The sequence below is a fragment of the Diplotaxodon limnothrissa genome, linkage group LG1, assembly GCF_057381915.1.
Source record: "Diplotaxodon limnothrissa isolate DT_005_m linkage group LG1, D_limnothrissa_male_GT1.1, whole genome shotgun sequence".
Lineage (NCBI taxonomy): Eukaryota > Metazoa > Chordata > Actinopteri > Cichliformes > Cichlidae > Diplotaxodon > Diplotaxodon limnothrissa.
In genome coordinates, this window is record NC_140596.1 from 25,402,881 (window position 1) to 25,429,214 (window position 26,334).

General features: G+C 40.1%; 1 protein-coding gene across 1 annotated transcript in view; it reads right to left on the reverse strand.

Moving 5' to 3' along the window:
• Nucleotides 1–26,334, reverse strand: part of gpc5a (glypican 5a) — a 157,573-nt gene that overhangs the window by 37,110 nt on the left and 94,129 nt on the right. The window contains exon 8 of the mRNA XM_085355834.1: nt 14,637–14,799. Coding sequence (XP_085211960.1) covers nt 14,637–14,799 — 163 coding nt within the window. The remainder of the gene's footprint in view (nt 1–14,636; nt 14,800–26,334) is intronic.

The following is a 26,334-nucleotide window of genomic DNA, read 5'->3' on the forward strand; positions in this document are numbered from 1 at the left end:
TACTTATTGTCAGCAGATTAGACATGCAACCCTCCCGCCTCCGGACGGCAGACAGCGAGCTGGCTAAACAACAACAACAGCTGTTTTAATCTAATTTTATTCCAGCTAATGTTAGGCTCGGCTCGAGTGTCACAAAAATCACACTTTCCCTCTGATAAACCGCTGATTAATTCTCACACCACACCGAGTTTATTCGCCGACTGTCTGAGTCCAGCAACGATCTACTTTAAAGAAGGTTTCACTAACACTAGCTAAGAACCGCTAACAGAGGTTAACAGAATAGAATAGAATAGAATTCAACTTTATTGTCATTGCACATGCACAGGTACAGGGCAACGAAATGCAGTTTGCATCCATCCAGAAGTGCTTTAGCCAAAAAGATTAAAAAAAAACCCCCGCTAAATAGCAGATTCTGGAGAGACACTGAGCCTCGCGCTGTTCACGCGCCGCCATCTTGAATCAGAAGCTAACCATATCACTGTTATCAGTGTTGCCAACTCCTCAGTAAGGAAAATCGCTATTGGCTGTCCCAAAAATCGCTAGAAGTCGCTAAAGGATGTCATCGCCTAATTTGCATAATAGGTCATGCTAATGTAATTGTAACCTACGTTGTTAAAGTTAAAGTGAGTAAAAAAAGTCCTAAATGCATTTAGAATTTATTTAGAACTACAAATTAAATTTATTTCAGCAATTACTGTTTTTTTAATGTCACAATTCCAACCCTGCTCCTTTACCCGGGCTTGGACCGGCAAAAGTGACCCGAATTGGCACTCTGGGAGAGTTACTTTGTGTGTGTGTGTGTGTGTGTGTGTGTGTGTGTGTGTGTGTGTGTGTGTGTGTTTATTAGTAGTTTTAAACCTTGTGATCCACAAAACAGCATAACAGTAAAAGAACTGACTGCATTACAGTCGTTGCTCCCGCAACGAAACATCTCCTTCCCTGATAGCAGCTGGGGGAGGACTATCCTCCACCTGTGGGCGCTTTGCCAAAGCACTGCTGCTTGTTGAGAGTAAGAGCCATGTGCGCTTTCACGTCAAAAAGTTGTCATAAATATGTCTCCAATAACACCAGAAAAAGTCGCCAGATTTGTCGCTTTTTTAGAAAAAAAAGTCGCTAAGGGGTCTGAAAACTCGCTAAATATAGCGACAAAGTCGCTAAGTTGGCAACACTGACTGTTATTGGTCTGTGACACCACTTAGAACTTGAACTACAAAACAGACTGCACACTGACAGAGAAGAAGTAGAAAAGCACAAAGTCTTAGGTAGCAAAAATAGTATCCCTTGCCAACAGATTCAGATGGTATCTAATTTAAATCAAGATCTGTGATTAGCAGCGCTATTGTTAGCGCTACTAAGCTAAGCTCAGGGCTGGTTATTTTAAGAACTGCTACCCATTTGCTCATTACACTTAAGTTACTGCAAAATCATTTGCATTTAGCAACAATACTAAAATGTGCATCTGAAAGCCTGCCTTAGAGTCAAAGCCTGTTGATCTTTACATGCTTGTTTTACCAAAAGCAAAGGTTTAGCATTCCTTCTAGAGGAGAAACTAATGAAAAAATATGAAAAAATATTAACACAGGGGGAGAAAAAAAATACATAAATCAGAAAATTACATTAACAGCAGTAAATATAAAATATGTGACTCTAAACAGCTCGACAGTCAACATTAGGCCAATGCTCCCAGTGACATCGCATCATAAAATAAGATTTGCACTTGATCTTTCATGAAAATAAATATTCATGGGAAAGCTAATGAACCATTTTAGGATCACAGTTGAGCTTGCGACAGCAAATTTGTGGGAAGTCGGTATAGACTTGAAAACATGAATTTGGTAGCACATACAGTTGAGAGAGAGAGAGGGAGAGGAAGAGTTGGAGAGATGAAGAACAGCGGCAGAGGGAAGACAGTGATTGCTGAACTATCAGAAAATAAGTTGTCTAAATAAAACATTCGGCATCAGTGCTTACTGACAGAGCACAGTTTTGGTAGACGGCGCCATGTGTCTGACACTGGGCTGATTATTAAAACCGTTCACACAATGATGTGTGCTTGCCCTTTTCATGGTTCATTAACACGATGAGATGTCCTTCCACATTCAAGCCGCAGCTCATTAAGCCAGCCATTAAATCATGCCAAGTATGAGAAAATGATTGAAAAACAAGAATGTGCCGCTGAAGATAATGACAACTTACTGTGGTTAAAAAGCTTTGCTTGTAAAAAACACAAACACCTGGGAGGGAAATGATAAAGAAAATGCAAGGTTTCTATTATCGTACAAGAAAAATGTCATTATGTTTACTGTGGCAAATCAAAAAGCAATTGCATTTCATTTTCATCCAAGCATGTTTGTGTCAGAGCAGGCAATGATGGTCAAAGCGCACACGCTAGGTGTGTATTTCATCTGAAGGAGAATTCAATCTACGCTGTGACCATATGTTAATACATAACTGATATTAATCTGTACGCTTTCATCTGCCTGCTTTGATGGTTATTGGTGTGAAGCTGTGTTTTGTTTTGTTGTTCTTTATGTGAGTAAGCAACCAAAAAAAATGTATTTTACTGTATATTTAAGGAAGGGAAAGAAGTATGAAAAAAAAGCTTAAAGTTGTGGGCAGTTTTGTCAAACAAAGTATGTTTTTGATGACATGTAATTATGCTAAAGACATGTAACAATAAACCAAGACATAATGTTCTTGCAGGGTCACTAATTTGGCAGAGTCTTGCATTACAGAGGCATTTTAATGTGCATTTAAATGTGGTTCTGCAGTTTGATATAACTTTAATGCATAAAATCTTGGATGTTTAAAAATGCCAGCACAGCTTTACACAGCACTGTTATTTTGCTTACATCACCCTCCTAATTTCACTTTGATAACGACCATTTTGATTGGTCTCACACAGCTGTCATTTCCAGTAGTTGAAAGCAGGCTTAGTTAGAGAAAGGTGCATGATTATCCATATAAGTTAGATAAGCCCACAGAAAACGGGGGAGGCATTCGTGATGAGTCACAAGAGACTGATTACATAAACTAATCCCACCACAGCGAAGCTAAAACCTTGAACAATCTGCAGATGAGTAGGAGGTAGTGGGGTTAATATGCTTTTGGAGATAGTTCAGTAATCTAGGGCATGTCAACTGAGAAAGCAACATTAACATAAAGCACATCACGTGTCCACAAAAAATAAACGTGGATCGAAAGTTACCAAGGAAACAACCATGAAGCTCATACTCAAGCTCTGGTGGAGAGAAGAAAAGTGAAAATCACAGGGAAGGTGTGTTATGTGTATTTCCTAATTTATTAGCATTTAGAAAATGAAGGCGACACAACTTAAATCATGTTGTCCTTTTTTGTCTTTCATATCTGCAGACATTACAACTGGTTAACCCTGCTGAGTTTGAATTGAAATGTTTGTGTAATTTATTGCTCACAGTAGCATTGCATGTGTCTGACTGCATACATCAGGTTTTTCAGGGGGGAAAAAACCAAATCAAATCACACTGACGATGTAGACATCTCAAAAAAACTCAAATATGTTACTCCTGGTGTTACAGGGTTAACCCTTGTGTGGTGTTCGTATTTTTGTTACTCAGCCAGTGTTCATGGGTCTGGTGGACCCGCTAGAGTTTTGGCTTTCCAAATTAACACTATCAAACAATTTTATGTTAAATTACTCAACAGATGTTTACTTCATCCCAATTACAAGACATATGAACAGCAAACATGGTTAATTTTTTCCCTTTACCTTTGTTAGATCACATTTATGAATTAATGTGCTTCTCGTTTTTCTTTTATATAAAATGTTATAAATAAATCAGTTATAATCAAGTGGAGTGAGTGGAAAGACACAACACATTTACACGTGAAAAAATAATTAATTGTTTAATTTTTCTTTTGAAAAAAACTGAACATGGGTCTCACAGACCCGAACACCATACAAGGGTTAAGCAGCAACACTACTGAACAGCCAGCGGAGTGTGTTCATTTTCCAATAACTGGCAAAACCTTTTCCTCAGTTTTTTAAGATCAAGATAAATCAATTGAATATGAGGGGTTGTATCTCTGGCTGTGGTATAAAAACAAAATAGATTTTTAAACATAAATCAACACTATTTGATGTCCATCACATTCAGGCCAACAAAGGCCAGAGCAACTTTTTCCTTCTGCTGCCTGCTACATTTGAGTACGAGCACATCTCTTCACTTATAAATAACAGAGCCTAGCGAGGCCTGTCCACCACACGGACCTGGCTGAAAGAGTTTTTTTTTCTTTAATTTGTTCTCGGTCTTTAAAATTTAAACAGGTATGAATGCTTTGCCTGTGCATTGCCCCAAATATATTTCTAAACACAGTGAACTCGATGGCACGTTTGTACCTGTGCTTGTAAAAAATAAATAAAAAGCATGTAATTAAAACACTGCCAGACGAACTTCTCAAAAATGCTGAATTAAGAATATATACTCATGATAAAGTCATTTGCTACATAAGGCACACACCCCCGCACCCCCACCAAATGGCAGATGGTGTCTTTTTCTGGCAGTCTCTGGCAGCCACATCATCTGTCTGCTGATGACAGGAGCCATTTTACTAATGTTCTCATGAATGCTTTGTATGTCACACAGCGTCCTTGACACTCACCCCGACTGTCTCATTTACATTTATATAATTATAAATATAATATTAATAATACAGCTACAACTGTCTCCTTATTTTCTTTGTATAATACCATCTAAATATTAAGGCCTTATATACCTAAACACAGTGCCTTTGCTGGCTTATTTAGCTTTGAACACCCAGGCTCCTGCAGATGTCCTGCCACCAATCTGTTATGTGGCCTTTTGATAGCTTGCCCCCTTCAGTTCTAGTTATTCTCCCTCCATTTGTTTCCATCCAGCCGGATGTTTCCACTCCAAATAGCTTTCCTGTGTCATTTCTGCAGATCCTCCTGTCATTCAGCTTGACAGTTTGCGTGCAGACGACTTGACTGATGGTTGCCCTCCCCTCATAAACCTGTACCCTAGTCTTCATGCGGGTCTGACTGAAAGGGTTAAAGCACAACAGCACAAAGGGGGCACACTTCTTTAGTTTCTAGGGAGTCTCTAAGTGTGTTGTTGACCTTGTATTCTGCAAGTCGAGGGCTGTGCTGTCTTATGGTTGTTCAATCAATTTCACATCTGGCAAATGATTTATTGCAACATATTACAACTGGTCAAAATCCTTTTAAAATAATCAATCTAAGGATCATCTGTGTAACACTGACAAAGTTTAATTTTCACATTTGTTTTTTTTTATTAATCATGGTGACAGATACTGTGTACATAGTTTTAGTAGCTGTGTATTATTTTGCAGTATCCCCTTAAGTGCAAAGTGCATAGTGAAAATACCTCTATTATATCATCTATTCCACTGCCTACCTGTGCCACTGTTAAAGCTGCTATCATCAGAGTTATTACTTATCTATTTATAGTTTCAATTATGATAGAATAGAGCATATTTTTATACTCTTTTATTCTAATAGTATGACTTAAGTCTGTATACACGAGAGCCAGCTTTAACTTCACTAAATAGCAAAATACTACATAAATATGTGTTGTGAAATACTTTTTCACAGCATTACTTTACTGAATTTTTACTGATACAATAATATGTAAGTAACACCATAAATAGTGTAGTGGATCCATGGTGAGGTGGTTAACACCTGTACCTAACTCCTCCTCCAAGAGGAGACACAAATCCCAGATTTTAAAAAAAATCTGCCAAATCAACTATGCAGATCCACCTTGTGTGAATAAGCAAGTGAAAGAAGCTTTAACCCATAAATAGTATAACTGTCACATGGAGCTTTTTCTGATTTATGAGTACTTTAATTTTCAGAACTGTTTTCATACTTTTAATTAAAATCTTCTCTCACTGAAAACAAAAAAACGCTCAAATGATAGACTTGTAGTTAAGACCGCCTAATCCGAGACCAAGACAAGACCAAGACCAGAGGGTATCGAGACCAAGATAAGACCAAGACCAAGTTGAGGCGAGACCAAGATCGAGACCAAGACCAGGACAAAAAAGACTAACTTTTGTGTGCTTTTGAGGGCTGACATGATGGTACTGACTGGGCCCAAAGTCATCTGACAAAACAGCGATCACCTCCAACAACTGTCTAAAGAATGGGAAATATGTAACTGGTTTCAGTTATACTTTATATATAGATAAAATTGTAACATCAAACTGAGGATTATAAACCACAATGTGGAGGGATTTGAGCATGGCTGAGCCACTGTGTGTCGCTGTGTGACAGCTGAGCAGTGAAAGGAAATTAATTGAGGAGCCGGCTCTCGCTCAATGGGAGTCGACTATTCTGATTCACTACAAAGCACTCTCTAAGCACGGCTCTTAGAGCTAAAGCTTTTGCGCATGATACATTATCGAACGTTACGCTGTGTGTCATGGATACTGTTGACTCCAAATCTCCCGACCACTATGTTGATCTGAGACAGCAAGACCGAGACAGCGAGATCAAGACAAGACCAAGACAAAAGTCCGTCGAGATCAAGACAAGACCAAGACAAAAGTCCGTCGAGATCAAGACAAGACCAAGACCATGTAAAAGTGGTCTTGAGACCGGTCTCGAGACCAAGACCGGTCTCGAGACATCCAACTCTATAAAATGATAATTCTAAAGTAGTAGTATCACCAGAACCAGTATCAGAAGCATAAACCTACAAGTTCTAGCATATCCTTACATGCTAAAGACGGAGGACAAGAGCAGTAAAAACTACATGAGGCATGTGGAAGATGGCAACTAGTGCAGCTGGCGTGACAGCTCCTTCCTGACTCATTCAAAAAAAAAAAAAAAGGTGAGATGGTGGGGTAAGTATTTTGTGCTGTTATAATAAAACACAGATTTTATTTGAGACAGTTGCTTTGCTGTTGTGCAATCAGTGTCTGATGTTAGTCAATGACTAACGTTATATAAACACTTACCGTAAGCTGATGTAGTCCTGTTAACATTAACATTGTTAACATTTTACATAAATAGTTTCCCACCATCAAGTCAATGATTTACAATGGCATGTTAAACGTTTAAATAGAAGGGATAAGGATTTAGCTTTTACAGTGATAATAGTAAATCATGTCATTATACTGGTACCATCTCTTAAGCTTCTGGTACTATGATTCTTAGAGAAGGAAACAAGACTTCTGTAGCTCATCTTGGTTCTGTTTTTAGGATTTAACGAGTCTGACCAATCACATGTATTTTCAGAGAGGAAGAAATTCAGTTGGCTGTTGAAAAAATTAAAAAGGGCAACAACTGCCTAACAAAGCAAAACAACCAAAAACAGAAATTGAGACTTACCCGATCCCAAAAAAAAGAAAGAGAGAGAGTCCTAAATACAGTCTGACATTAAAAGCAATTAAATATGTTGATATGAAAACTGACTTTGAGAAATGGAGTGAAGTTGGTGACTGTCTCAAATTAGATTCTTCTTCTCCTGGTCATGTAAGCTGATGACTACATTTGAAGGTAACATTTAGCTACCTAATAGCCACAAACACAACTTCCTGGGCTAGGTTGCCGGCAGCTACCTCTTTACAGTCTATTATTCAACCATAGTGATAGGTAAGACGTAAGCCTCGGGAGGACTGCTGTATTTTAATTTTTTCCTCCTCATTTTCTAACTTTCTGCCTACTGCTCCCTAAGGTTATATTTTTTTATTGCAGGGCTTATACTCTAAGTATAAGCCTTGCAACAGGGTATTATGTAAACTGAGTCTTATTGCAGTGCAGTGTATGATGTGAGTTCTTCTACCACCACTGTCTAATCCAGATTGTATTCTAGTTCATCTGTTTCAGCTTGAAATTGTTGCAGTGACAGTTCTGTCTCTGCAGTAGCTGCTGCGTCTTTGAGCCTCTGGTGTTGTTTTCTATCCCCCACTGAGCTTTGTGCTTGCACTGACACACCTGTCCCTTCAACTTCAAGACTCTGATGTCTGACAGGAATTTTCACGGCACATACTAGCTGGATTGTGCCATTGCCCTGTCAAGATTTTTAACGATCTTTACTGTCCTCACTTGGGAGTCAGACTGAGAGTCTCTTGTTATTTAACTGGTTCATTTATGCAGCTCTGTTTCTAGTCTTCAGCCAGTAGGTGTGGATTGTTTCAGCACCCAGCTGCTGCTATAATGGTGATGGATTCCTGACCACGAAGTTAAAGAGGGCCTGTTTGTGTTCATTAGCATCTACGTTATTAGGATCACTTATTAGGATACCAAAACATTCAAATTTAGGTTTACAGGTCAAGTCCAAAAGTTAAACCTTGTCATGTTACAGCTCCTCAATATTAATCACATTCAACACAATCTGAACTAAAAACTACAGGAGTATAAACCAAGGACACTGTGAATTTGAGTCCATCTACGTAAAATATACAAGTGATGTCGAATAATGACTTGATTGTTAAAAATTCATTAAATTTTAGAAGATAAACAGATAAATGTAACAGCAGAGACTAGTTCAGTAGGTCAATTTAATTGAGTGATGATGAGGCAACCCAGGAGTCCGCGCGGTGAAGAGCACTGGTCAACAGCTTATGAGAAACACTTGTGCAAATGATTCTGATCCCATTATATTCAGCTCAGAGGAGGCAGCAGGTTACCTAATTTGATCTCATACTGTAATGAGGATAAACATCTTTATAATAGGTGCAGCCAAGTACTGCTGGACCTGGTAGGAAACTCCAAAGGGCTCACTGTGATCGCCCTATTACCGTATACTGTATGTCCGACAAAATGGCCTTGATGTAATTCTCTATCTCTCAGATCCCTCATTTAAGAGCTGGAACATATACAAGACTGTAAAGCATGATGGAAAATTGCTTTTACTAAATGTGTGCTCATCCCCTGTTGACTGCTGTTATGGCCATTATCGCTTAACATTAGATAGTGGAGGAGTTCTAGATACAACAGCTAGTGTAATTCCCAGTCATTTAACACAGGCCTGAGTGGTATGAGCTCAGATAACGCTGAACGTTATCCTGCTGAGACACTACTGGTTAATAAGAGTCACGCTAAAGGAGCCGCTTCCCTTCCTCTCGTTGTGCTTATTTGCTAGAAATCGATTTGTGTCTCTCCTGCTGCCAATGTGTCTGACAGTTGTCTTTTTGCATTCACGCTGCAAGCAATCACACTGACTCGTCTGACTGAACTAACTGCTAAGCTATTCCAGGCCAGATAGGAGGTCTCTTATTGAGTATTGGCATAGGAGCACAAAAACGCTCACAGATGTTCTCCGCTGCAGGTATTGTTTAAAGGTCATCCGATTCTAAGATTAGTTTTGAATCCCAGGAAGTCGACGAGCCCCTCGTTGCTGCTTTGCCTAGAATGGATCTGTTGTAATCAGCTAAAAGCAGCAGATAAGTTTGCAAGAAATACCTTGTTAGCTGTCCAAAGCTACAGGGGTTACATGTCAGTCTGTAGGACACAAACTTCCGTTTAAAAGAATTTTTCTTCTAGCAACAGGGTTTAGGGTTTTCCATTATGCTGTGAAATATCCAAGCATGCCCTGCAGGGCTCTCTGTAAAAACAGCATGTATTGAAGCATGCAATACAAGGAACAATCAGTACATAGCAAAGTGATATTAGCACCAAGCTAGCATAGCTTGCAAGTCATCCCATCGCCTACAGTGTTAGCAGAAAATAGCCAGGCATACAAGATTGTAAGGTCACATTTTCAGCAAAAATTAGTTTAGTTTTGTTGTAAAAGTTTCAGTTTGTGGTTCAATTCATATGTCAACATGTGCAAATTCCAGTATATTGAACTACATCAATTCTTCATACAACTTTCCTGAGGGTAGCAGCATGTGAACGCAAAAGCCGAAGTAGATAAAAGCATTGCTAAAACGTTCTATCGGCAAGATCTATCCAGCAAACCAAGACTCAGAGGGAAGCAGCTTTTAGGGGCTACACATTTAGACACAAGAAGCCCTTTCCACAGATGGTGAAGGGAGAAATAACACTCATGTCTGAAACATTACTCACAGTTGTTAAAGGTAAACACTGTTGGTAAGTGTTAGGTTGGCTTATAGCTGAAATATATGTGCTTTTTGCACCAAAAGAAGAGCATTATTTACCAGTCATCACCAGTTTTCTGTGTTGCTACTTTTGTGTTTTTATTAAACTGCCCCTTCTGTAGATGGCATTGAGTGGGACATGACCAGGTGCAAACAGTTTTCACCGTGATGAGTCAGGAGCTGCCCACCTAGCGGCTACTTTAACCGTTCAGTGTCAGTCCTGTGGAGATGGAGATTATGATAAAATTATCCTTTACAATGCAGCCGCACAGAGGCAGGAGCATGACTGTAACATTGCTTGTTCTTTTGCAGTGTGTGATGAATAATAACTAAATGACTACATTTGCAAAACTGTATTTATTATATCCAAAGCCAAGCTAGGCAAAAGTTCTTATGTGAGTAACCGAGGTGTATAATGATCTCATCGGGTTCATAAAGAAAGGCTGCAGGAGGTGCCCGTTAGAGTCTCCGACTTCACCTCATTTGGAGACATTAAGGTCTGGATATCAAAGCTGGAATCAGTCTTCCTGCTGTTTTTTTGGGGAACGTAAAGGGGTTCAATTATTCTGAGATCTGAATTCGTGCAATAAAAACATAAAAAGAGTTTTACCTCGTGTCTGTGGAGCCGCATCGGTTCAGGCTGTGGCTGTGCGTGCTTTGTGCGAGTGTAAAGTACAGCTTTTTTTTAAATGAGTATTCCAATTATCAATATTATAATTGGTAGTTATGATGCTTGACATGCTCTGCAATCAGCTGCACAACAATACACAACAATTTGATCTTACAATGGTTTTTAAATTGAGGTACTCACTAGCATCAAATGTTAATTTAATTTAATTAAGGACTAAAAGTCAGATGTGTGTGTGCATGTGTGTTTAAAACGAGCAGGTGTGAACCAACTGTAAAAGCAGGACCCGATGTGGGGAACAAAACATGAAGCACTGTGAATACATGTTCTATGTATTCAGAGTCGGTGTTAGCCAATGAGCTGTGAGAAGTCGATGCACCTCCATGTTGAACAGGGTGAAGTGAATCAATCATCTCTTTCAGCGTGTGCTTTACATAATACACCAAGATCCAGACACAGCTAACTGCTCTTTCCAAAATGGAAACCTGGAACATAATGCTTCACTTAAATATTCAAAAATCCTTCAGATTTTCGAACAATGCGCCGCTCCGCTCACACCGTCACCTCTTGTCACATACGTAACATTTTCACAAAGCAGTCATTCTGCATAATGAGGATAATCCCTTAAATCAAGCTCCTATTGTCAGTATTGAGCTGATCCCATTTGATTTCCTTATCACGCTGATCTATCGTCAGCATGTTCTGCTGATAAAAATCAAAGACACAAAGAGGTTGGATTATGAATAATGGCAGAGAAGGAAATCTAATCAAATTATAGATGGTGTTTAAGCTCTGAACTGACGCTCAAGGACTTCAATGTGACAGTTTACTCTGATAGGCTGGCGTACTCGTTATAAAAACATGTGCATTATATGCTGCATCTTTTATGGTTTGTAGAAACAGTGGGCAAAAAAGGTTAGTACACAAACCACAGCATTACACTGCTTAACAAATTTATTAGACCAACCATGGCCCGGTGTAAGGACTATACCACAGTTGCCCTAAATTAACAGTATTGGTGATTAATGTTGTTATCCATTAAATTTCCAATTTACAGTTTTACAAGCAGAACAAGTAGTAAAATACTTTTTTTTTTTATTAGGATGCTAAATTACTGTTACTTACTTGCATTTATGGGCAGAAAAATTAGTTTGAGAGGTTGAATGTTAGGCTTAATCACCCTCTCAAATCCCAGAGATGTCCAGAGTGCCTCCAATTTGGGTATAAAAACAGGAATTCAGTCATTTTTAGTTTCTTACAAATATTCAGAAATCATTTATTTTTCTGATTGCTTTTTTGGCATCTCACATGCTCGCTGTGAGATTTTAACAATTTCTAAACAAGTTCACATAACTCCAAGTTCTGAGCTCCGTTTGCTGGCGAGATTTTACATGAACATTAGTTTTGATTTCACCTGGGTGCATATTTTTTGGTTGTATTTGTTTCTGATTCTGCAGTTTAATATTGTATTTTCATCTCTGCGGCTTTCTGTTTCTGAACTTTTGCACATGGACTCAAATAAAAACCGACAGCATTCATTAATAGTGTATCTAAACCACTGTGATTTAACCTCGTGGCAGCCAATTTATGAACTCTGTAGCTCCGGCATGATGTAGCAGCTTCGCAGAACTAAAAATTGTATTCCCAGCAGCAAGCAAAGCTAAATTAATTGCTCCACACATTGAGAATACTGTTAACATGCTAGCTTTCCAGCAATTGGAAATAACAACATAGCTCATTCCCATTTGTACTACAAGTTTGTCTGATAACAGTCTGTCTTAGACAAACTTCTGACTGAAGTGAGAGCTGAGCACTGTAGCACATCAGACTCAGGGACCAAAAAAAAAGTGAGAAAAAAATGTGATAATACGAACAGGCGGTCCTTAGCGATGAACCTTCAGAGGATTCTCAGCTGAATCTGCAGCTCTCTGTCTTTGCAGAAATTTGAAATCAGCCTCTGCTGTTTGACTGCGTCTTCGCCAATCTGGTTACATTTGCACTGCACTAAACAGAAGCAGCAGATATTTATACAAAGCCAAAAAGAACTGAACTTTTTTTCTTTTAAACAAGTTAAACTGTACACACATTTATTTCTGGTGTAAAGTTTGACATATTAGCACGGAAGTCTGTGGGGGTTCGGATCGCTCAAGAGGCCAGACGAGGCACGGCGCGCTTTTGGCATTTTCATATTGGTTGCCGTTGGTTACCGCAAAACTATTATAAGCTTGCAACAGCTTTATAAATTCCATCCATCCATCCATTCGCTTCCATGGACAGTTCGCCAGTCTGTCGCAGGGCTTGAAGGACGCCGAGTTCACCAAATTGCAGTCGGAGAACCGCAGACTCAACGGCGACCTCGCCGACCTGCAGAGCCAGCTCGAACAACTGGAGGCTCTACTGGCAGAAACCAAGAACCATCAAAAAATTATGAGAGACAAATCCTTTTCTCTAATCAACAGGTTCAGACCGTTTGCAGCAACATGACAGTCGTGTGTGCTGAGGGAGGAAAACTCTTTCTGCTCACTGCATTAGCAGCCCAGCTCGTCTGTAACATGCTCATTCATGACTAATACTCTCATATCACTGGTCAAATGAGGACTTAACACATATCCATTAACCTGTGTCTCCAGTTATGTTTTATTTGTTGTCTCGATTTTAGCGGCAAACAATGGAGAATGATTCAGTGAATAGTGGGCTGCCTATTTACCAGTGACCTTTTTTCACTCCTACAAGCTGAAGAGGTGTTTTGGATTCAACCCCATGTGTTACACTTTTTTTTCTCTTTTTTTTGTGCTTGAGATGAATCAGCATTTGGATCATTTTATAGCCTCAAAAGCTTTGGACTGGCTGTTTTTGTTGTTGATGTTGTTTTAGGAAAATTCTTGTTTTTAGCTGCTTTATCTTTGGCTTGTAATTTGTAATAACTCTAAATTTTACACAACAATAGAACCTAAAAATAAGAAAAATAAACCCCAGATCATTAAGGGGGAAAAAGAGAAGAACTAAAAACTTGAAGTCATAACTGACTGACCAGAGGTGGTGCGGTTCAGGAGGGGGAATCCACAGTGTTTGTGTTAGGGTCAGGTGGCAGGGGACAGATGCTTGACAGAGGTCAGACAGACAGGTCATAAATATGGTGGACAGGCTAATCTGGCCTATGACAAGTAAAGGGCGGATCTGCTGTAATGGGTGATAAATGTCAGAGCCTCCCTGCAGCCTCAGATGAGTGATTGTTAAGCAGCTTCTCTCAGCCCAGAGCTTCCAGCCAGACTGACAAGCAGTAGAGGAAACATTTACACGGACAGAATGGCTTGTTTGGACAACCCCCCACCCCTCCTGCTCCCTTTTCCTTATTGTCGCCATAGGCAAAACGAGAGAGGGGAGATTAATCAGGCTGTTAGCATGTTTGATGGAGAGGAGAGGAGGAATCTGTGTGCAGAGGAGAGTGTAAAAGGTTAAAAAAAAAAGAAAAAAAGAAGAAGAAGAGGAGAGTTGTGATTCATCAGGGGTTAGTGATCCACTGAGGAGCAATAATTTTTAAAGTAACAGGCCTTGATTACAATAATGTCCCCATAGCAACTATTATCTTTAATGACTATTATTATTACTGTCATAAAGTGGAGAGTGGAGCAAGTCTTATTGAAATATGGTGTTATGCAACTGCGCTTTTGAACGGTTTCGCTCATTAAAAAAATAGCTTTCCTGTTAAAATCCTGCAACTTTAAACATGCAGACGGACAAATGGCATAAATGAATGTGTCCTTCATATAAGGTGAAAGGCATATGAAGACATATGTATGACTCCATAAAGGTGCTACATTGCACCCAATTCAGTCTGTTTGTTTTATGAAACATTTATTAGATTTATTTGTCAGGTTTATGTTGGTGCTCGTGTGATGACGGATGAGTAACAACGTTACAGAGGGGAGCGACTTACATTTGGAGACTCTGGAGACTTTCCTCTTGACCTCACCAGCGCCTGAACCGGCACAACCATCCTCATCGTCACAGTCCCCGCTGTACCGCCCCTCTGCATCGCCGCTTCCTGTTTCAATCTGATCCAGTGAGCCCAGTTTAGGGATCGACTTTCCCTGCAGCAGCTTTTTGAAAAAGAGAGAGACAAAATTAGACGTTTTTAGTAGAAAAAATATATAGAAATGAACTGGAATGCTTTCACTTTGAGCTCTAGGTATCTATGAGTATGTATTATTATGACAGTATAGACAACAGGAATGCGAAAAAATCTTGAGCTACCTTTTATTTTTTTACATATTTCTTCAAAAGAGCCAGACTTCTCTCGATTTCTTTCTTTTAAAGTTTGTCTTTAAAAATTGGCAATTCTCAGAGGAATGTTTTTTTTATTGAGCCACTTAACTGACTTATGAATCATTCACCTAACTCAAAAGATGAAGCCGGTACAATTCTAAGTTGTATCTTTAGACAAAAAGACATTTCTTCCCGTTTTTTTAGCCGAACCTACAACAAATGCCAAAGAATCATTTCCAATGTGATTCTCAGAGAGCTGTCAGCTGAAAACTTTGTAGTCTCTCCAGCGTGTCCTTAAAAAACGAGAAAAAACTGGACAAGTGGAGGACGAAAGAAGAAGTGGTAAACTAAAACTAGACTAAAAACTAGATGAGTTACCTAGAACAAAGATATTAGCTAGAACTTTAAAAAAAAAAGGATTTGATGAACTCAGAAAACTAAAATCAAAAATACAGAGAGGAAATAGTTTCAGCTTTTGTTATTTTGGTAAAATCTATTATCACAGAGGCTTGGATGCAAATGTTTGTGAGTTAACGGCCGTGTTTTTATTGTAATACCTGCACTGATTTTCTTAAATCTTGCAACTGGCATATGCCCCTAATACAAAAATAATTAAAAGCACTAAAAACTAACTCTGTAACTCACAAAAACCAAAACAAATCTTAACACAAATAATAATACCAAACTGAAATAAAATAACAGCTGATTAGAAAACACAACACTATAATAACTTTGGTGTCTGTCGCTGTGTTTAAAGTGCGGTGGAGGCAGTGTCATGGTTTTGGGCTGCACTTCAGACACACAAAATCTATATCTGACAGAAATCCACTGTGAGATATAGACCCAGCATACCAATTTGACTGGGAATGGCTTCATTTTTAGTGATTCAGGACACACTGCAAGTGCTGTTATCTTAGCAAAATATGAAGAAGTGAAAGTCAGTTAAGACTTTTGCACGGTAATGTAGGTTGTTGTGAAGTAAAGAAAAGTGTCAGGGTCCTGGGACTGGGCGACCTAGGACTCCTGGGCAGTCATGGACCTGTATTATTATTATGTATTTTTGGTGTCGTTTCCCCTTCTCTGTGCGTGTACATATGTGTGTGTTTTTCTGTGCTGTGCTAGTCTGTGTCCCACTCATATGTTTAGGCGAGGTATGGGTGTGTATGTCTGCGGGTGTGCCTGGAGGATGGAGCTCGGCCACCTGCAGGCCTGAGGGGTGTGGCCCTGCGGAGGGACTGGCCACACCCGAAGTCACACACCTGCTGCTGATCAGGCCTCGTCGGGGGAGCTACTTAGGAGAGAGTTGGAGCTCCCACCGACGCGGGATCATTTCCTTGAGGCTCCACGTTAGTCGTCCTGTTGATTGAGTTAGTGTGTGTGTATGCCCGCAGTTGTATGTGTCCTGACGGCTGCGTCTATTGTTTCCCGCAGGAGGAGCGTGGAAGACACGAGAGCAGCGAGCACCGGGGGGTGCTGACACGGGAGCGGAGAGCACAGAGACACGGACTATTCACGGAGAGACACGACACGGGAGTCTGGGAAAACACGGGGATTTATTGTTACTTTGTTGCACACTGTAAATAAACGCACTGTTTATACATAGAGCACCACGCCTGGGTCCTCCTTCCCCACTCCTTCCACGGTTTGCCATGCCATACCGTGACAAAAAGATGGGAAAAAATGTGAGAAGTTGCTCATTATGTTGCCAATCAGCCTGAATCCTCCAGTTTAAAAAAAAGAAATGCATAAAGAAACAATGAATCCCCACAGCGACTGCACTGCAGCTGACTTTTGTTTGTAAATAAACACTTCTGCCCTGAATTTTTCAGCGTCCTGATTTTGAATAAGATCTCTTAAAAAGAAATACTTTTAATAATGAATAAATACATAGTAAAATGTCCTTATTTGTTTACTCAGGGATTATCACCATCAGCTATGATGTACACTTCACAGAATCCATATATGAGGTGTATGACAGTCGTCCTCCTTGGCCGCAGTGGTCTGCAGGCTAACCTTTCTGATGCATTGCTGTGCAGCAGAAACCCAACGCCAGGGGAAATGCATTCGCTAATTGGTTCATTTAAATTCATGGTGCGTCACTGGAAACAAGAACGATTTGTGTGTGTGTGTGTGTGTGTGTGTGTGTGTGTGTGTGTGTGTGTGTGTGTGTGTGTGTGTGTGTGTGTGTGTGTGTGTGCCTGAGTCCGTGTGTGCACTGATCAAAAAGGTAGTGTCTATGCTAATTAGTTAGTGCTGTGGTTCAGGGCTGAAGAGGGAAGGAGTCAGAGTTGCTGGGAAGGATGAGCCAGGACATGTGTGTGCTGGTCTGAAGTCTCATCTGCTGACTGGTGACAGGTTAGATTGGAAAATCTAAGCTTTCCCTCCATGTGTGTAATTAGCATGATTTTCTCTCTAATTATGTCAGAAATATGGCCAAATGTTTAATAGATTATGAAGAATAATGGGTTTCTGTGTTGCCTGAAATTAGCCTGGTCTGGAGGTTTGAATCTGAAGGAGGCAGAGCACTGCTTGAGGGCTCATTATGTGGAGTTCAAAGGCTGTCAACTCGGAGCCCATTTTTAAAGGAAACAGCATCCAGCAGTAATTAGTCTGCACATGGGAAACAATACACGACTCAAGATTTAAGATTCTATTCATCATCTGCATGGAGTTGAAAGGTTAATGTCTATATATACATAAACATGTGTGCATGTGTGTGGCTGAGAGGGAAAAGAACTGCTTTCTTATACATAATCGGAAGAATTCAAACACATGACCTTCAGTCGTCTCAGGTCACTTCTGTATTCTGCAGAAACTTTTCTGTTCACAGTTTACTCTAATTGATCGGTTTGTCAAAAACTGCAGAGGGCCTGAAACTAAAAATAAAGGCAATAAGCAACACATTTTCTGTACTGTTAGCCAAAGATAAAAACCTGTTACAAAATATACTGATCTTCCTCATGAAGTGCAAAGCTAGTGTCTGATATCTTATTTCTGTTGTTGATTAGAACACACTAGCTGCTGCACACTTCCTAATTTTATATGTACAGTGCAATTCTTAAGCCAGACCTGGTTTCTTTACATTTTACTAAGGAAATGGGAAACAGGTGCAGTGAAACATGTGGAAACTTGTATGCAAATACAGTATTTAAGACAAAAACAGTGTTTCGACAATTCTGTAGAATGCTTATCTTCAGGCATCTCAATGCCTTTCGTTCTGTTTTTTCCCCAGTTTTTACACACAGTCCCAACATGTGTCCAGTTTTTGGAAAAAGCTCACCTTGCTGGTCCAAATATAACATTTTATTTTTGTCAAACTGTGTTATCATCTATGTTTTGATTGAAAAAAAATGATGCATGACAGATCTTGGCTGTACACACTCGCTGTATGAGACATGTGGCCACTATTATCAGTCTAGTTCGGGTGTAATTTGGCGTACTTCAGCCTTTTCTCTGTGTTTTCGGTCCTTTAGAAAGCCTCCCTTTCACTGAGACCATTTCTGATAAAGTTTTGATGACCAGTAGATGGATCAGCTTCAGGGCCTGCATCAGGTTTTTGCTTTATTTATTACTATTTCTTGAAGTTTTCTTTCTTTTTTAGGCCTGCTTACTTATTCTTTTGTCTCCCACTTGTCCCATTTCCTGTAATTTTTCAAGGACACGCAGCACACCATGCTGAGATATGCCAGGTGTTCAGCTAATAGCTCTTTGGGAATCACCATGTTGTTACAAAACTCTTTGGGATCTTTCAAAGGTTCAACTAAAGAAACAATATCTGTATTTTTGTGAAAGAAAATGGTTTACTTTAATCGTTTCTTTGCTAAAGACACAACACTGGATCGTCCTTTGAGTCAGGTGTCTTTTGATGCTTGATTGATTCACAAGTTAGTGTTAAGAAGTGGTTTATCAAACAATAAAATTATTCTACAATATAAGGACAGCACTGGCTGCTTTTTCACTCTTTTCAATGTCCAGAGAAACCAGTCTGGCTCCTTGGGAGCAGCATATAAAGAAATGGACGGTGGCTCAAGACTTTTGCACAGCTAACACAGATAACCACAGTATTGATTTTAAGTTGATCCCATATATGCATCATCCTGGTTCTGCAAACATACATTATATCCACTAATAAAAAGAAAAGGCCCAAAAATCTCCACTCCCTGTAAGTTCTGTTTTTCAGGAAACTCACTTTTTTTGTAATGAGAGTTTATATTCATGAGCTGTGCTTTCAAGACATCAATACACTTCAAAAAGACCCAATGGTGGTATGAGCTGAGAGCCACAGCAGGATAGGAAAGTCAGAAAGTGCTGAGAGACTGACTGACCCTAAATAAACATACACTAGCCTGCAGCTATAAGCTGGTTTTGGTCTTTTCATGGGATTTGCTGCCAACAATGACTGTATATTGCCAGCTATAGCCTGCTGTAAGACAATGATAGGAAAATAATAAGACTCAGATGAAAGCTAAATATAAAAAGGTTAAGGTCAGGCAGTGATAATATGAAAGTAGCTTAATTTGCTTCGTTATTTATAGACATCTTTATTCCTGTACGACAGAGTTTCACTCTCACGTTTTATGTGCTTTTGATGTGCAAAAGCATGTGCGTTTGGTTTTTATAAGGTCACTGGCAGGTGACTCGATTCCCCAAACGGCGCTAATCAATGAATCAAGCCTTATAAGCTAATAATATTTCACAGCTAACTCATTTGTTCCTTCAGCTGAGGAAACATTCATCATGCCTGACCAAGAATGTCAATCAGCAGGCTACTTGATTCTTCTGCTTTTCCTGTGCAGGAAAATAGCTGCCCTGCGTTGTTGGATTGTATTGAACAGCGACGCTGTTCTTTCTGAAATACAATGAAGTGAGCCCAAATTGCCTAACAGTGTTATTAGCCTCTCCTCTGTGAATGACATGAGATTTTGTCCAGCACTGGCTGGGAGACAGGTGCTTTGATTCGCTCTAACCCATGGTAGCCCCCCTTGGGCAGGCCTCTGGCTGTTACTGGAGTGTGTAGAGAGTTAGAAATGACCAAATAATATCAAGGACTCTATGCACAAACAAAACTGTCTTTGTGTGAAGCAACTCTACTACTACACACGTTGTATGATTTTTTTTTTTCTTTACAAAGGTATCACCAATTCATTGCCTTTTTTCCCCCTTTTCTTTGGAAACTGCACAACTATTTAGAGCCGGTAAAAATGATAAAATTATTTTCTACAAATCCACACACCATTCCACTTTATTAACAAGAAGAAATTAGAAATTAGAAAAAACTATTAAAGTGTGCTACATGGAAACGTTTGGGCTTCCCAGTAGGTCACAGCTTTCACCACGGCTTGCAAACACTTTTTGTAACTAGCTAAATTACAGAATTTTTACCTGCTGCTTCCTGATATGAAATATATCCAAACTTTTGCTTATAACAGCCTGAATCATGAGGAAAACTGGACATTTATTTACATCAGATTTAGCACTGCTTCGTGAATCCATCGCTACTTACTTTAATTAACTAGAGGTGGGCGGATCAATCCGAATATCAATGGTATCGATGCCAACACTAATATCGGTATTAAATCAATACTAGCGCGATAAATCTGTGATTTAGTGATCATCAAAACATGTTCAGAATTAGAAAATTAATGGTGATTCATCTCAAACCATGAAGCACTGGTATTGGTATTGGTACAATAATGGCCCTGTATTTACTTAGTATTGGATCAATACTGAAATCTGCAGTATCTCACAGTCTAATTAACCAGTATAATTAACGACTGTCTTTAAAAATCATGTCCTTCTGAAAGTCTCACGCCTTCATTTGTAAGCCTGCATTTCTTTAAGGTAACTGGCTGATTTGAAAAACAGGTACAATGTTTGGCTTCTGTGCTATGATCCTAAGTTACACTGTACAGTAAAAGGCTATTATTTCAAAGGGAGAGAGCTGTGCCCAGAGTGGCTGCATCGAATAGGATTCTGTCACAGACAGAAGTTCGGCTAGCGATAATTTAACTGCCAAGCAAAATGGTAAAAAGAAAAAACAAGAAGAAGAAAGAGTTCCTTTTGTGGCGTTCTGAACTCGCGGAGTAAAGTAACTCTGCTCTGCTTTTTTAACTCAAAATCAGTGAAACGTTTTTCAAGATTGGCAGAAAATATCAGAGGACATGGGATGGCGAGGTGGAAAGCGAAGACTGTGATTATTGCATTCTTAATCCTGGTTTGTTTATTTGTGGGATTTTGTGTCGCTCTCCATTCTGTGCTAAACCATTTGCTTTGGCGCCTTCAGACAGAAACTGGTGTTACGCAATATTCAGAGGCCAGTGCAAGCACAGTCATGCAGTGATTTAGAAATGGCTTTTTATCTTCAAGTTGCAAAACAACACCTCGGTGACACCGAGGCTCATCCACCGCTCGCTTACCAAAGCATTTTACAAACCAATCAATATTAGAAAAGCAGCAGAAAATGAAACATATTTTCACTGTTGCGGTGACCACACAGCTCCTGTTCAAAGCCCTGAGTTTTAAATTGCATTTATGAGGAGTTTTATCGTGCACGGTCTGCCTGTCTTTCTTCCTTTTGTTTTTATTACACATCCATATGTGGGGAATATAAACACAAATCACAAAGAATTCAGAAACTCACATCACAAACAACATGCAAACAAGGCAGATTAAAATTCTGCTCTTAAAGCTCCAGTAATGATAATAAGGGTCTGTCAGTAACTCCACTAATTTGGTCAGGGCTTAAATATCAATATTGGATGGATTTTAATTAAATTTGGTACCAATATTCATTGTGCCCTGAGGTTGAATTTTAAAGAGTGGTGTGATCGCTGGACCATCCTCCAGCGTCATCACAGGGTCAAAATGTGACCTTCTCCCATACCTTACATCTCAGACCCTATGGCCATATAGTCCCTCCAGCTTCAATGCTAATCAGAGGCCTGGCACGCGACCGTACCTGCTAAACATCGGGATGTTAATATCGTCTTTGTGAGCCTTAAAGCAAAACCTAACCCAACACGCAAATGTGAGGAAATGCTTGTTAGGTTAATTGATGATTCCAAGTTGGCTGCAGGTGTAGATGCGAGAGTGTATCGGTCTTTCTCTGTGCGTGTTGATGTGCCTCTCCAGCGTGTAGCCTGCCTCTGGCCCTATGTCAGCTGGGAAAGGCTGCAAATTTTCTCACCCATTTCCCCAAAGTGATATATACACCGATGAGCCCTGTGAACTGGAAACCAATCTGAGTGCACCACCTCACAGGATGTCTCAATACCTAAAAATGCATCTGGAGGAGAAAAGAGCAAGGAGAGCAGAGGCCTGCAGGAGCTGTGATGGAGGATGGACAGTTGAATGCTTCACAAATGTAAACCGTTTATCTGAAGAAGGCATGTGACACACAGATGGGACATTCAAATAGGGGCAGGAAGACGAATTTATCAATAAATATTTCCTTTTAAGTCATTTCAGTTATTTAGGGTGATCTACTTCATGATCTTTGTGCCTTTCCACGTTTGCGTTTGTGTAATTGTTTTAAAAAATGCACGACATCTGTACATTCGTGTCACACTGAGGCACATTGTGCATTTGATTAAAAGCAGGCCTGGATCTACAAGTGTCATGAACACTGTTATGCTTATCTGACATCGGAGATAAAATACAGCAGTAGGCTGTGACAAAACAATAAACATAGGATACAGCTGTGCTACATGTCACACTGCTGTCACATTGCTGTCACATTGCTTTTGAAATGACAGCTCAGAAGCAAGGGTGCCTCATTTGTCTGTTGCTTCCACTCCTCCGCTCACATCTCTGGTGGGAAGAACTTTCATTGCGTCTTTCTCATTGAAGAAGAAGAGGCACAGAAAGAAACTGAGGGTGTACAGTCTCAAAAGATGAAGAAGGGTTGTTTAGCTGCCTCTTGTTTTTTCTTGTTCTACCAAAAAAAATGCAGCTGGAGACTGGGGAGTTCAGGGGTGTCCCATGGTGTCTGGTACCATATTAACAGAGGATTCTTTGGGTCCTGTGGGTTGCCAGGTGGAGCCTCCATGGAAAGGATTTGCCCCAGTATATCCCACGGGTGCTTGATCAGATTGGGCTATGGAGAGCATGAAGACTGGGTCACTGCCTCGGACACACTTTGTGTCCTTTAACTGTTGAGTGGTGGTTCAGTTTCCTGCAGAGGAGATGGGAGGTGCTGCCTGCCATCGGGGGCATGGTTATTGGGCAGAGAGTGCGTGTAGTGCGTGTCAAAGTAACAGCCACATGAAACAAGATTTCCCAACTATAACAACATGATAGCGATGACTATTAATAACTTCATATCCGTGGTTTTAATAATATATTTAATAATAATGTAAATATGCAGTATTACAGGAGTTTGCCAAGGATCCAATGGCTAGACTATCTTCTGATTTCTTTAACGTGGTCTGAGCAATACTTCTGCGGGCATCCTGCAGGTCTTTCAAAGGTTTGTTTTTTGTTTTGTTTTTTGGACATTGGCTCCTTTTTTACTTAGTTTTAGTCCGGTCCTTGTACGTGACCATTATCAGAGGAACGGTTGTTTTTAAGCCACTTAACACTGAGCCATGTATCATTCAAGCATAAAGAAGGCGCAACAGATAAAACAGTATTGTGTTGACAGAGAACAGAAAACTTACCAAAGAGCCCATTTTAAATTGGATCTTTAGGCACTTTGTCACTAGCAGCCTGCCACAAAAACACATCATTTGTTCCCCTTTCTTTAGTCGAATCTATAAAAATTCCAAGAATAACACAGCTTTACCATATCGTGATTGACAAAGAGCTGAAAACTTGGCGAGAAGTCTGTCTACAGAAGATGAAAAGCATCTGAAAGTCAAGTTGTTAAAAAAACAGAGAGAAAATCCAGCAAAGACCTGACCCAGGACCTGAGAGACACATTTGGCCCTTCAGCTGTCCGTCTACTGTTCACTGAAGCCTCATCAGAAATGGCCTCAGTGAAAGGGTGCAAGTCATTCTTAAGGAAGGGAAGCAGGGAGAAAAGGCACAAGAACTCTACTGAAAACCGATGGCCACAGGTCTCCTGCAGTGAGGGTGTTCAGGCATCTGTAAAACGCAGTGGAAGCTTGGTCATGGAACAACAGGCAGCCAACATCCGAGGAAGACATTTCAATGTCCTTTCAGAAGTGTGAAGAACTGAAAACTACGTCAAGAAATTACAGGAAAGCTTGCATAAAAGAGTTCAGAATAAAGTTGGTCATAGCAATATTGATATTCAAGCTCATTACAGTTGTACAGACGCCATTTATGCCTTATATGCTGTATCTGTATACATGTAAAGTGCTGTACCTATTCCCAGTTTCATAGCAAAATCTAAAGGAAGGACGGATGGCCCAAGACTTTTGCACAGCACTGGGCACACATACATTTCACTGTGTTTAGCGTCCTCCACTCCCCGCCCTTAAAACAGTCCTGGCCGCCTGATGTATTGCATTAAGTTCCAAACTCGCCACAGTGCACATCACAAACTTTGTCATAATGCCAGCTGCTTCCTCCACCAGCTCAGAAAATCACAACAAAGACTCGAAGTCGTAAGGTGACTTAAACGAGTTGGCATGGGAACCGAGCTTTTGGTACTCTGACTGGCTACATCGCACTATATATATTGGCAGTTTCAACTGGACAGGACTGAAAACTGCTGCTAAAGAGAGTAAAGCCTGCCTCAAAAAAAATCATAAAAAAATCTGGCACACACTTACTTATGATGGGCTTATGATATCTTCATCACCTGCTGCATAAGGAAAGCCCAGAGCATCATCAAGGACACCAGTCAACCAGCCCACACACTTTTCTCACTCCTGCCATCTGGAAAACGCTACCGAAGCATTAAATCAAGCAGCAGCTATTTCAAAGACAGTTTCTCCCCACAGGTAGTGAGAATAATGAATACTTCCCACAAACAACCCCCCCCCCCCCCCCCCCCAAAAAAAGCTACAAAAAAAAGAAAAAAAAGCACACATACATAAACTAAAACAGTACCTAAAGCATGCAGCTCAGAGTTTCATTTGCATTTTCTGAAGTATCACTCAGTTATACTATCTGGCACAAAGTGAGGTTTTATTAAGATGGGTATTGTTTGGCATCTGCTTTTGGAGTAAATGTGACTGAAGCAATTGAAACAAATAAAACATAAGAACTAATTAAACTCTGACTGTAGTTTCATTTGTTTGACCCGCGGCGTCTTTAAACAGCGAAACCATGGTTTCAGCGAGCATTATGCAGACAGCAGAAAATGTCACCGCGATGCTGTCAATTTTCACTCAGCTGTCAACTCCAATTTGTGACCTCGCACCATTAAGGCACGCACTTCAGCTGCATCTACAGTAATGGAAAGAGGTGACTGCCATGTAACAGCATCTTGTAAATGTTAGGGCATTATCATTATATTTATCCTGCCTACACAACCACTCAGTCTGCATTTCACAGACCAAAGTACATACACTCCCCAAAAACACTGCCAAAGAATTCAAAGTTTCAGGTAAACTGTCACAGACAACTAAAAGCATTTCATTTCCAGATCGCCTCTCGTGTGCAGGGTACATTTCCTAAAGAGGTGCAGGGTGTCATATGGCAACATGAATCACACCTTCAGACATCCAAGCAATGAATCAAGCCCTGTGCAGATTTTTAAGCTCATTAGTATTCCCTTTGAACATGTTCTGCTATCTGTAAATAGAGGGTGGGGGAAGAGATCTTACAATGATCATTTTTGCCAGTCGGAGCAGGGGGGAGAAAAAAAAGTGTCAGTGTGCGAGTCGGCTCCCGAGATGCTCGCTGTCATCGCCCATCTTCCTCTCGTCAGCAGCGGCGCTGACAGTGTGTTTATGCAGAGCAAGTGCATCAGCGACAAAGAGGCAGCGGGTCAGCGATTGAGTGGTCAGAGCAGATATTAGACTACAAAGTGAATATTATCATTCAAGTTAAGCTCTCCTATGAGTCAACTTAAATAAAAAAAAAGACACTGCTGCCAAACTGAGAATGCATTATTTATTTATTTATTAAGTTGCTTTATTTAGCCACTTTGTTAGGTACACCTGATAACCACTTTTAAACACAAATATCTAATCAGCCAATCACATGACAGCGATTCACTTCATGTAGGCATGATCAAGATGACCCTCTAAAGTACATTTAGGAATATGTAACAAAGGGGATTTAAGCGATTTGGAATGTGACATGGCTCTTGGTGCCAAGCAGGAGTATTTCAGAAACTGCTGCAGTTCATGGGCTCAGACATCAGAGAAGAATGGCCAGACATTCAGAGAGGCAACAATATCCCAAATAACCGCTCATTACAACCAAGGTATATACAGAAAATAATTTCTGGGAGC